Source organism: Poecilia latipinna, unplaced genomic scaffold (genome assembly GCF_001443285.1).
Source record: "Poecilia latipinna isolate Pla-1442-1.1 unplaced genomic scaffold, P_latipinna-1.0 Scaffold573, whole genome shotgun sequence".
In the NCBI taxonomy this organism is placed as follows: Eukaryota; Metazoa; Chordata; class Actinopteri; order Cyprinodontiformes; family Poeciliidae; genus Poecilia; species Poecilia latipinna.
The window spans coordinates 80,147-92,062 of record NW_015113189.1 but is presented as its reverse complement, the minus strand read 5'-3'; the positions used below and the strand labels follow the sequence as shown (position 1 = coordinate 92,062).

Below are 11,916 nucleotides of genomic sequence, written 5' to 3'. Positions count from 1 at the left end.
TGTCACGAGAGGACCCAAATTTGGGTCCTCTCGTGACCCAAATTTATATGACAATAAACATCTTGTACAACATGGGGGTATAGCTCAGTAGCTATACCCCCATGTCACGAGAGGACCCAAATTTGGGTCCTCTCGTGACAGACAGGTTAAATAGTTTACACTTTAATATATCTACGAGATATAAAAGACTAGAAATGTTTGATAGATATCTGATTGTCATTGTGTGTGACAACAAACCATTTCCATAAAGTGGGGGTATAGCTCAGTGGTAGAGCATTTGACTGCACATCAAGAGGTCCCCAGTTCAAATCTGGGTGCCCCCTGATTAATATCTGTTAGCAAAGTTCCCAATGCAGCACTTTCTACAACAAGTATGCTGAAAAATCTGATTTCATAAGATAGATTACACTATATTCAACAGAGGTAACATCTTATGTGCTTCAAATATAGATTGAAAAACCTACATAATCACTTACTAAGAAACATTTTCATGAATTTAAATTCTCGACAGCCACTGTACAAATTCATAATATGCTCGCCATCTATTCAAACTGTGCATCACTTTGGCAAGTACAGCAGGAACGCATTCTGAACTTAATTGTAGATGCAATGTTAACTAAAAAAACAGTAATTTCATACATTTGCTGACTAAATGTTAGGAGTTTTGGGATTACAGACAAAAAAATTACTAATTTATCAGATTCAACAAATAAATATCTGAAGTCATCATGGCATATGATAATAAAGAATGTATTAAAACAGGGGGTATAGCTCAGTGGTAGAGCATTTGACTGCAGATCAAGAGGTCCCCAGTTCAAATCTGGGTGCCATCAACCCCCAATAAGCAACCATTTACAAAAAGACATTGACAAGGTCAAAGCTTTATTTCTATTGGCCTTGGACTATAGACAGAATAAGCAGAGACTAAACTGCTTTAATCTCAATTTTAAACACCTGCTTCTTCATCTACCAGTGTTTCTAATCAGTTCTAATTTAATCTATCACTATTCAACATTGTCCAAATTGTAGCTGACCATGAGCAGAGCTAAAAGGATTAGAGCCGGTTTAAGATGTAAACCTGAAGATTTCACCACAACTGGTGTTCCATTTAGAAGAAAACCAACAGTTTTCCACAAGGTTTGTGTAAAATCCAACATTTTCAGTTAATATTTTGAAAAAGTCAAACTCTGAAAGGTCTGACTTGGCATGTATGACTTCATTCCAACAATACATTCAGTGGAAGAAATTAAATATTGAGGGTAGTGCTTGTTATTGTTTTGGAAAATCAATTTTTTTTCAAAATCGTGTGATTTTTCTTTCTGTTTACTGCCGTTTTGCGCTTCTAACAACAAACTCAGCTGTGGTCCCGTCTGACCAGAGCACTGTTTTCCCATGATTGCCGTGTCGCCTGTATAGCTTGGTGTGATTATGACAATTAAGTATTATTTTGTGTTCTTGTCTCGCTTTATATCCCAACAAAACACTGACATTAAACATTCAAAGAGCATGCATACTTTTTCAAGTTATTGCAAACAGGTTGGAATCTATTTCTAAAGAAGCTAAATAGAAAAGAATCAAACTAAGTGTTCTTGCATGTTTGTAGCCGATTATTTTGTATAAGAGTGATCAATTCTAAATGTGAATCTCTCAGTTTTGTTGATCAACACTGTAAGCTTTTCATCAAATGTGCAAAAATAAAAGAGAACAGTTTTAATAGCAAAAAAATGATGCAGGTGGGAGACTGGTGGAACAATTACACGGTTAGTGGCTTTATTTCTAATTTATTCAAACAAATATCAGTAAGTAAGACTCACCACAGCCTGTTTGTATGAATTTGACAGAATGCTGTGGACTCTAACTTGGCCATGTCGGACGTCTGTCATGTCAAACCACAGGTCCTGGATTCGCCGGTCCTCAGGTCCAAACCTGCGCCACGTGTAATACTTGCCAGAATCCTCCTTCAAGACAGAAACAATGTGGATCACAGGTCGCAAAAGGCCTCAGAAAAATGTTTAAATATCATCATGTTTCATGCCGTTCCAAGCTTGTGTAGAGGAGTAAATATTTCTTTCCAAAAGAGGGCACTGTTTAACCTCAGCTAAAACAAATACATCAGGTTACAAACCTAAGTACTATTATGTGCCTTAAATATTTATTGCAAGAAGAAACACTGGAAGCTCTCACCACTACATGTGTCATGTTGTTTGGCAACGTGTTGATTGTTAGTCCTCCACCCAGAACTGCACGGCTTGTTCTCCCCAAAGAAGATGTCCGAACTCTATAGCCGGCAGCCGACTCTTCACGCTGCTGCGGGATCACGCTGTACAAAACATCTATTAGAAAAAGATAAGAAGCATTTTTATCCACTGGATCTATATAATGGATTTTAAAATGAAAGCAGCATTTCATCAAAAGGAAAAATGAAAATCATATGTCAGTTTTATTGCAACTCTAAAATGTGATGTTTACAGCTGTGGTTTTGTGTTCAGACAGTCAGTCTTGAGAGAAATTAAAACTTTTCCTTTGAATTTGTCTTCCTTGCCTTTGTTAGCAAACACCATTGTTGAATGACTGCAGAAACAATACAAAACAATAGAATGTTTTTCTTCTGCTTTGAATGAGTTGTCAAAACCCTGGAATCAAATCAGACCATATCTGGTAAGCAAACTGGGGTAGGTAGGCTTTGGTTTAAACTTTTGGGTGTTGTAATTGACAACTTGCCCCCATGTCAAACCACATCTTCTTGGCTTATGTTAAAAGTTTATTTTTGCAGTGTGCTGAGCTTTTCATGGCGTGTGGAAAATTCATGTTCAGCTGGTCTATTTATCCTCATAATTTGATTTATACATGTAGACATTTTTGTCCGTACCCAACCTCAGCTTTATGTAGCTGTATAAAAACGCCTCCTCAGAGGTGCAAATTGGCACTTTTGACAATAATTATATAAAATAACCTCTGGAAGGCTTTTTCTGGGGCTTTCGTTGTAGGGAAAAAAATAATTAGAGGAAATTGAAAAAAATTATAAAAAGAATTGCTTGTGGGTGTTTATTTGTTCAGACTAAAAATAAAAAGTAATCTTGTCTTTAGTTGCTACGGAAATATTCAATTCTAACTTTACATGTGCAAAGAAACACAAGAGATTCCAGAAGGACATCATTTAACGAGAACAAAGTTTTAGAAGTAAAAGCTTCGCATTGTCTGTTTCTTTGCAACAGCGCTTTGTTGAGAAGTTCTTTGAGGTTTGCAAACATCCGTTTTATTAACAGCTCTCTTAATGTCCTACAGCATCCTGTGGATAACTGCCGTCTGTGTGTGGTGTTGTTGTCCTATTGATGTCCTTATGTGGGCTAACCTTCAGTTGTTAAATAGATTATCTTACACTTGACTCTAGCTAAAATACTTTGCTATAAAGAGGAGTTTATACATGAACAATGACAATGTCTACAAGATGCAAGGTTGTGTGGCTGCAAAAAGATTCCAAATCATCACTTGTCCACTACCACGTTTGACAGTTTGCATGAGATGCCTTTTTTTGCTGATATGTTGTGTTTTATTTTCTCTTAAATATCTGTTTTGGTCTCAACTGTCGTAAGGAGTTGGCTCCAGAAGTTCGTAATTTGATTGATGTGCATGAAGGAAAAGGTTTCTCCTCACAACCTTTTGAAATAATAAACACTTGTCCAGTCTCTTTCTCTGTAAATCTGTCATAAAATGTAGTTCTAAACAAACTAACTGCAGCGTTAGAATTTGAGACGGCGATCTGGGGGATTTTGCCATTTCTCAGTATTAAAATATGTAGGAAAGAGAAATAAAATTGCAAATGGTGGACATATGATGGTCGCAATTGTGAAGGCTAGTCAATGATAAAAAAAAATTAGCAGTCTCATTAATACTCATTTATGAGAACAGATAAATTGAGGTTGTTATAAATTCAACTGAAGCTATTACACTATTTTGGATACTGTTGCTCTGTTTCTTTTGGTCTTTTAATCCCATTACAAAAAGCTGTTTGAGAATAAATGATTATTTCTTTGACAATAATTGGTCAAGGATCACTTTTGGTCTTTTAGCCCCATTATTTTTCTTTATGTATATTGGTCTAACTATATATTTAGTTAGAAAAGAAGGTTTGGGAAGAACTAAAGTTATTTCTTTGACAATAATGCAGTTAAAAGACTAAAAACAGAGCATGGGTATTCGTTGAATTTATAACATGTACCATTTATCCCTTCGTTTTTCTCTAGTCACTTTACCGGACACCGTAGTGACGTCACAAAGCAGCCTATATAAACCTATGGCGAGCGCTTAGTTTCCGCGGGGTGTCTGATCTAACCCTAAATGAGGGTTTCCTCCTGTACTAAGCGTTTGCTGTTTTCTTGTTCCTGGCTTTCAGCAGATTACAGGAGGACGTTAGCAGGAGCGTAATCAGGGGAAAAAAGCCAGGAAATCACCCCGACGTGCTCAGCTTCCTCCCTGAAACCCCGGCGATGTTTGCCGTGGTCAGCCCGGCTGCCACGAAGAGTTAGCCTCTGCTGCTCCGTGGGTTTTTTCCAGTGGGGGAGTCTCTGTGTCTGAGCAGATTAAAACTGAGTGAGGTGACCCTGTCGGACCTGCTGTGGTTCGATGTGGAAACCTGTGCTCAAACATTCTTTAACAAGAGCCCGCCATTATTTTTGCTGGGTTTTTTTTTCCGTTTGTTTTTTTTTAACCGTTACATCGGCTAACTCACAATGCTAGCTAAATGTTGCATGAAGCACGAAGGTGGGAAAATTGCCTCAAATATTTGGGTGCTGAAGTGATTGGAAACTAACTGCTTAAAAAGAGATGCCGAAGGAAAAACAACATTTAGGGGTCGTAGAATGTATTTTTTAGGACTTCAGAGTCTCACTCAATTTACTTAGGATGTAGCCAAGATGGTTTAGTAAAAATAGGGAACCGAATCCAGATATAAACGGAGAAAAATCGAACTGATTTCACTTGGCATGGAAGGCATTCTTTGGCACAACAGAGTTCATTCTTATTGTGTCCCAGCTAACATAAAATGCTTGTCCAAATAACATTTTTGATTTACCATGTCTCAAAAATACTATCACGACTAGACAAAAAGGCATAAAAACAGAAGTGCCAAGTTTAATGTGGATAGTACTGCCAAAGTGTTGACTTACCTATTCAAATAATTGATTTCAACTTGTGGCCATAGTTGTGTTAAATCTGGCACCTGTATATGCAGACTTCTGCAAACATTTTTGAAAGAACTGGTTTCACGGACAGTTGGTGTAGCAACTGGGAATAACATAAAATGAGAGTTTCAGGCAACCTTCAGACTCATCCCTGATCCAGGGATTAAATGAAATTAAATGACTAAATTACCAACTCAGCATGTTATGCAACTCTACAGAGGCATGGTAATGAGAAATGTATTTTGATTCAGGTGTGTTAGAAAACATGACTTTTACTCCACTTTAGCCATTGTGTGCAGACACAACTCCCACACCCTCTTTTTACTTATGGATCAAATTATGGAGATAAGTGCCTGAGAAATTCACTCTTATCTCAGTTTAGCAACAATCTACTTTTATCTGGAAGTAATTTAAATGAATTTCTCTAAACATGGATCGGTAGCTTTTTGGCTGCTAAATGAATTTTTCCACAATGGGGCATGTCCAGACCTGTTCCTCTCTGACCGGTTGCTATGCATGCAAACACCTATCACCCTCACTCAGAGGTACTTCTTAATTAGATTAAGACCATATTTATTGACTTAGCTCTCTGTTAGAGTATGTTCTCCACCCTGTGTTGTGTGTCAGATCCTTTGTGGCTGCCAATTATATCACAGTAAATCTAGACGTGTGATTGTTGAACAGTGGATCCACCCCTGTGTGGCGTCTTTTTGGTAAAAGGAACAATGACGTCTCATCATAATGGGGGGCAAATAAATTCTTATGGCTCATCTGTTTCAGTTACAATGCAGCTTTTGTCAAATTTAGAGGCATGAATTTTGGAAACTTTGGAAAACTTTCTCTTTGTACTAGCTTTCCCAGAGGAATTATTTATGGCACACATCTTTCCTCTTGCTGCAGATTGGCTTTAACACAGAATTTGAACTTCAATATTTAAGATATTAACAACAAATTGAAACGTATTGCTAATGCCTAATGCAAAATAAAATATTTAAAGTTTTTTGTGAATTAGGTGCTTGTTTTTTAGCTTTGAAAAGCTCACTTTAATGTCAACATCTCATCGACACTTAGAAAATCACAGCCATTGGGATAAAGCAACAAAATACCAATGTGGTGAGTCAGTGGCAAGATTCAATCTGAACATCTGTTCTTCTTTTAGGGGAAAGTACAGGAATTGGGTCTAATTTAGAGAACACAATTTTTTTTTTTTTTTTAATGGAATGAGATAAAATTAAAGATTTTCATGAACACATTTTCAATAAAGGTGATGACTAACTCATCAATGATTGTAGACATGTTCCTGGTATTTCAGGCATAAATATTATATGTGTTATTAATCAGCTGGTGACACTTTATTTTCCCTGCACAATATATTAGGTGAAGCGACTACATATATGCTGATAACAGGCTTTGTGATTTCTGTGTTTGTATATATTCATAATTATTTTATTTACCTAAGGGGAGTTTAGACACCTCTTCATTTGCAAGAGCATCATAAATCTTGGGCCTTTGTTGATTTAATTGAACCATGCACTATAAAGCTATGGTGAAATAATTTTCCATCAATTGGTTTGCATAATTCTGAACTGATAAAAATGGTTGGTTCTGTTCTGGCAAACTTCTGGAGGTGATTGTGCAAAAAATGTTCCTCATTTTTCATAAAATGAGGAACATTACGGATAAACAATGATATACTATTGTTTTTATAATAGAGAGTCTTCAGTCAGACAGCCATCAGCACCCAACCACTCTTTGAAGAATATGACTCACACCAACATTTAATTTCCCTTTGGAATAATAAAGTATTTTGGAACTGATTTAGAACGAATCTATCATAAATTCAAACTTGCACTAACAATTATTGATTTTGAAAACAATTTCCACCCAGAAACCTTTGAGAAAAATTGAGATATTTACTCAACAATGCAATTTGTAGAGAGTTTGAATGTACTAAATCTTTTCAAAAATAATATCTTTTGGTAAACACATGCAGTTGTTAAAGATTATAAGTGAGGTTTGAACTACAATATTTCTTTAAAAATGTTGAGGTGTAGGATCACAAGCTTGTGGAAAAGTCCAGTGAGTTTAAAAAAAAAGAAGGACTCATTTAAAGCAATAAAAAACCATATGCTTTGGCCTGAAAACTGACCCTTGTCTGTTCTTTTAGGAGCTAGCAAACCTCAACGTTTAGCTGCCTGTTTCTGTGCGTGGTCAGAGAGGACACACCCTTCCTGAGCGGAGGCCGGAGGAGTTGGCATCAAGTCCCAAACATCCAGCCACAATAAACATCTACAGTTCTTTCCAACGACTTCTGCAGAATTGCATTTCCACATTTCTTAAATTGCTTTCCACCAAAATAGTTTTCGCCTAAATTATGTCACTTTTTTTCTCACATCTTTGGCTGCAGTTGGAGTACAGCTTTACTAAACCTTTCTACTCCGATTAAATCTTGAAGACAGTGCTGCGGCTGCTGCCCTCTGTGTTAATTTTTGGACAGCCTCCAATCTGCTGACATGCCACAGCAAAAATGACCACATTTTAATGACTTTTAAGGAGACTCATTTGATAAATGACACCAATTAATCTTGAAAAGAGCCAAATAACATTCATCACAGTCTTCTTATTTAGACAAATCTTCTCAAGGAAGAAACAAGTGATATTCTCACTTATCTCTATCCAGTGCTCGGCATGGAGAAGACAGCCTAGTCTGCTTTTCATTGTCCAATTAGAGAAACGGATGAGTTCAGAGTGTTCAGCTCAAAACCATTTCTCAAACAAACACTGTTTCAAATTCTCAGATATATTTCACTGTTTTCGCCCTTATCTCTTCCCGCCAAATCGCATCTATGTTTCCCATAACAGGTCATGCTGGATAAAACCAATTAAAGAAGCTCAGATATTGGAATGAAAGACAATAACAATATCATGAGTTTTGATTTCTAAAATCCCTCTATTTTTGATTACAGCCTCGTTCTAAAATGTTTGGATCACTTTCAAACTTCTTGTTTAGCTAACTTACGAGCAGGACAAGAGACAAGAGGCCAAAAAACTGAGGTCATAATGGGGTGCATAATTTATTTTTTAGCTTGGCTCTACTTGTTTTTACAGTCCGGTCAAGTTTGCGTCAACGACTCTCTTGGGACCAACGTTGTTTTTACAAAACAAAACTCTATAAAATTGAATGGCACAAGGAGACAGGAAAGAAATAAAGACAAACGTGGAATTTGATCGGGTCACTGTTAACATCTGACCTCTAATGTCTCAAGGACCACCTGCAAACTATTTTCATTTTCAACAGATTTCCTGATGCAGAGGAAGTGTCATGATCTCAGGCATAATTTGTCTCATTGCCTTACAGCTGCAGCATGTAACTTTTATAAACTATATTTTTTTTAGATATGTGTTGAAACTGACAGTATGTCATGACAGTATGGTGTGAGTCAGATAAACTGTGGAAAAACCCCCAACCTCCTCTGCCTTCTCCCAGTGCTAACTAAAAACAACCAATCAGAGCCAGGAGGAGGGTCTTAGTGCTGTCAATCAAGCTTGTGTGCATGCCACTTGTTCCCTGCTATGATACAGATCTCCCCGTCCACAGAGTTTGTCACGAATGTTAAGTCTAGTTTTCCTGTAACGGTAAGTTGTTTCTTCACCATTAGCGTATTCATGAGGATGATTGACAGCACTGAGACGCTCCTCCTTGCTCTGATTGGTTGTTTCTGACCATTTCTTTACACAGCAATAGCAGCACAGGGAGGAAGTGGAGGAGCTTGATTTTACCACAGACTATCTCTCATATTATACAGTTTCAACATGGTGATAGATTTAACAAATACATAAAACACATATAGTTATTTTTCATAAAAGTCTTGTACTGCAGCTTTAATAACAAAGCATGTCACCTTAATTCTGTCTACAACACTTTGCCCTCATCACAGACAGCTTTTTCTTATCTGAAATCACTAATTTAATTAAAGCACGAGAGGGAAAAAAAAGATTTATCTTCTCTCTGTTTCCCAACTTTTACACAAAACAAGATATTTTGATCAAGATCAAGAAGAGCACCAAATGAGCCATTTTTCTCTTCTGCCAGACTGCAGCAAAGTGGCAAGAAGAAAAACAGGTCCAAATCTTATTTTAAACTTGCAACAGACTGCTTGTGGGTTGTTGCTTAGTCTCAGTTGCATGCTTGTGGGAAAGATTTTTTTTTATATAGTGCCCTTTATTGTGAACTTGTTCATTCACTTTTGTGTGTAAAACAGAAAAAGTCATGGTATGCCCACTTGTTCCTTCATAAAGATTCCTACTGAAGTTTTGTGGTTTGGAGCGTGTTTAAATAGAAAACACTTTCACCAGAGATGCTTACTTACACTTAAATTGAGAACTGATGAGATAAAGCTATGGTTTACAATATTTTGAATTTCTATACTGAAACATAAATAACATTACATTATAAGAAGAATTGCATCTGCCTATATTGTTTTTGTTCTTATTATTTTTTCAAGTCTTTGACACCAACCTGAAAATTAGCCATCTGGCCATGATCTCATGTATTTACATACTAATCTGAATTAATTTCCGTTGTAAAAATTTTAGAAATAAACTAAGTGCATTAAACTAAATAGGACGTGAGTGAGTATACGGTAAAACTATTCACAACTCACCTGTCTGCTGTTGATCCCAAACGTTGGCCGGTTCTGTTTGGGAGAGACAGAAAAACAGCATCACCCAACCGAACCACATGTTACACTCTGCAAAAACACAAAAATGCTGCCTCCACTCCTTTCTTTTCTCTGCAAAAACAAATTTCAGCCTGCTTCCACCCGCCGCTGTCTCATCCGTCCCTCTGAATCTCACGTGCTTCTGACTCTACTAACGACACCCCTTTCTCTCCTCCTCAGTGATGTTTTTGGGATGCAGCAGAGATGACTGTAATAAACCCATTCAACAAAAAAAATAAATGTTAATCAACGTCATGAAAGGTGCTTCTTCCCTTTTTTTTGTTTCAGAATCATGGGGATGTTTTTGCTGCCTTGGACCACTGCGACTTTTAGAGTAATAAAATTACAAACGTGACAAGCTGCTGTATAATTCCTCACTCTTTCCAAACCAGCTGTGAATCCAGTAATAAATCTGACATCTATTGAGCGTGAAGTTTATAAGACCAGCCAACCCTAGTTTATAATCAGTGCTAAATATGACATTGCATATCCCCTGTTATATCAAAAACATTGCTCATGTTTTCTAACTCCAACTCAAGTCTCCCTGTTTCATTTTATTATCTCATAAATGTCTAAAGTGTCTTCTGTTCTGCTCTGGAAAGTGACTAAAAGCAATCTTTACAACCACAGCGGCTTACTCAGACAACTAACAAGGAGTCTTTTGCATTATTTTGAAGGAATTTTGACCAGAACTTCCCTGGAGAGTTTTGTCACATTGGAGAGGTTTTGAGCACATGTGGCCTGTTTAATGAGGCCATCCATGCACAGCATCTCAATCAGATTTAAGAAGATTCACGGATCAGCATAAGCAATGCTTATATTTTACAATTGATCTGTCTGTCGGGTCATAAAAAGAGAACCAAACTAAAAGCATTTTTAGATACACTCCACAATACACGTGCTATTCATGCTTTGCTGCGAAGATGCACCATGAGGAGTGCAACTTAACACAGGACGATATGGCTCCAGTGATGATAATAGAAATGGATTATTTGTGACACATTAAAGCAGCAGTTACAGTTTAAGCCACAAGATGTCAGTGATGTTTGCAGTCTCAGTTGAAGCGCTGGTCTGCATCAAGTATAGCAAACAAAGTCTCAAAAAAATCTATAATGAAGAGATTATTTGGACTTGTCAGCTTCAGGCTCTTTTATTGTAATGCCAACTGATTCCCTTACTTACTGACGTAATTTTATCAGGCAACTTACACCTGAATGCAGTGAGGGTTTCTCCACTTTAAACCCAATGCGAAATAAGCAGACTTCATATGATTTCTTACAGTTTTGACATTGCTGAAAAGCAGGTACTTAGGTTTTACTCTGCTTTCTAAAGCCAACTGCAACTTTTACTTTGACTGTGATGAATTTTCTGGGTGTTGGCTTTCCTTTTGGACTTGTTAACTCTGCAACCTGCTGTTAAGTGGAAGAAAATAGCTGCATGGATGGACAGATTACATATTGCATCTTAAAGATTCAACAGTCTGTCTAAAATAAAATTCACGCTGAAATTGTATTATTTTCAAACAAATCCCCTTCAAGCTGGCTTCGATGTCTGCCATTAAATCAGTTTATTTAAAACAGATTCAAAAATCTTACACTCCGTTGTACATAACGTAGTCTCTTTTTGGGAATTTTAGATTTTGAATTAAAACTGAGTAGATGCAGTCCTGGTTTCTTAACGCTGGAATAGCTAGCTCCTTAGCTAGCGTTTAAAATAAGCCAGATAGCTAGCCGGCTAGGTACTAGCTTAACTGTTTGTTTAGCTCTCTGTTTAAAATTCCATATCAAAATAAAATAATACATATTTACTTACCAAGTGAACTTTGTTGTTGACACTACATATATTAACAAGTAAATAAGTTGTCAATCCGATCCGTGACTGTAACCGTTAAAACCTGTAGCTAGCCACTGAGGTGAACGGGCGGGGGTATAGCTCAGTGGTAGAGCATTTGACTGCAGATCAAGAGGTCTCCGGTTCAAATCCGGATGCCCCCTTCGGTAGCATTTTCTGTTGTT

At 37.1% G+C, this 11,916-nt stretch overlaps 1 protein-coding gene, 1 long non-coding RNA gene and 3 other non-coding genes across 6 annotated transcripts in view; 4 read left to right on the top strand and 1 right to left on the bottom strand.

Moving 5' to 3' along the window:
• LOC106953281 (plexin domain-containing protein 1-like) overlaps nucleotides 1-11,814 on the bottom strand; it is a 35,107-nt gene extending 23,293 nt beyond the window's left edge. Inside the window, exons 1-4 of one of the 2 annotated variants that reach the window (XM_015041911.1) lie at nucleotides 11,714-11,814; nucleotides 9,845-9,877; nucleotides 2,185-2,333; nucleotides 1,815-1,958 (exon numbers count right to left, since the gene is read on the bottom strand). In XM_015041911.1, coding sequence (XP_014897397.1) covers nucleotides 1,815-1,958; nucleotides 2,185-2,199 — 159 coding nt within the window. In that variant the 5' untranslated portion in view covers nucleotides 2,200-2,333; nucleotides 9,845-9,877; nucleotides 11,714-11,814. Of the gene's footprint in view, nucleotides 1-1,814; nucleotides 1,959-2,184; nucleotides 2,334-9,844; nucleotides 10,074-11,713 lie in introns of those variants that run through there. The other variant, XM_015041910.1, reaches the window with a different exon arrangement.
• Nucleotides 252-323, top strand: trnac-gca (transfer RNA cysteine (anticodon GCA)). Its single transcript has one exon. It is a non-coding gene; the product is annotated as a tRNA-Cys (tRNA).
• On the top strand, nucleotides 762-833 carry trnac-gca (transfer RNA cysteine (anticodon GCA)). Its single transcript has one exon. It is a non-coding gene; the product is annotated as a tRNA-Cys (tRNA).
• The window catches only part of LOC106953283 (uncharacterized), a 6,306-nt gene continuing 4,489 nt past the window's right edge, over nucleotides 10,100-11,916 (top strand). Inside the window, exon 1 of the long non-coding RNA XR_001426173.1 lies at nucleotides 10,100-10,111. This is a non-coding gene — a long non-coding RNA (uncharacterized LOC106953283). The remainder of the gene's footprint in view (nucleotides 10,112-11,916) is intronic.
• Nucleotides 11,824-11,895, top strand: trnac-gca (transfer RNA cysteine (anticodon GCA)). The gene has a single exon. It is a non-coding gene; the product is annotated as a tRNA-Cys (tRNA).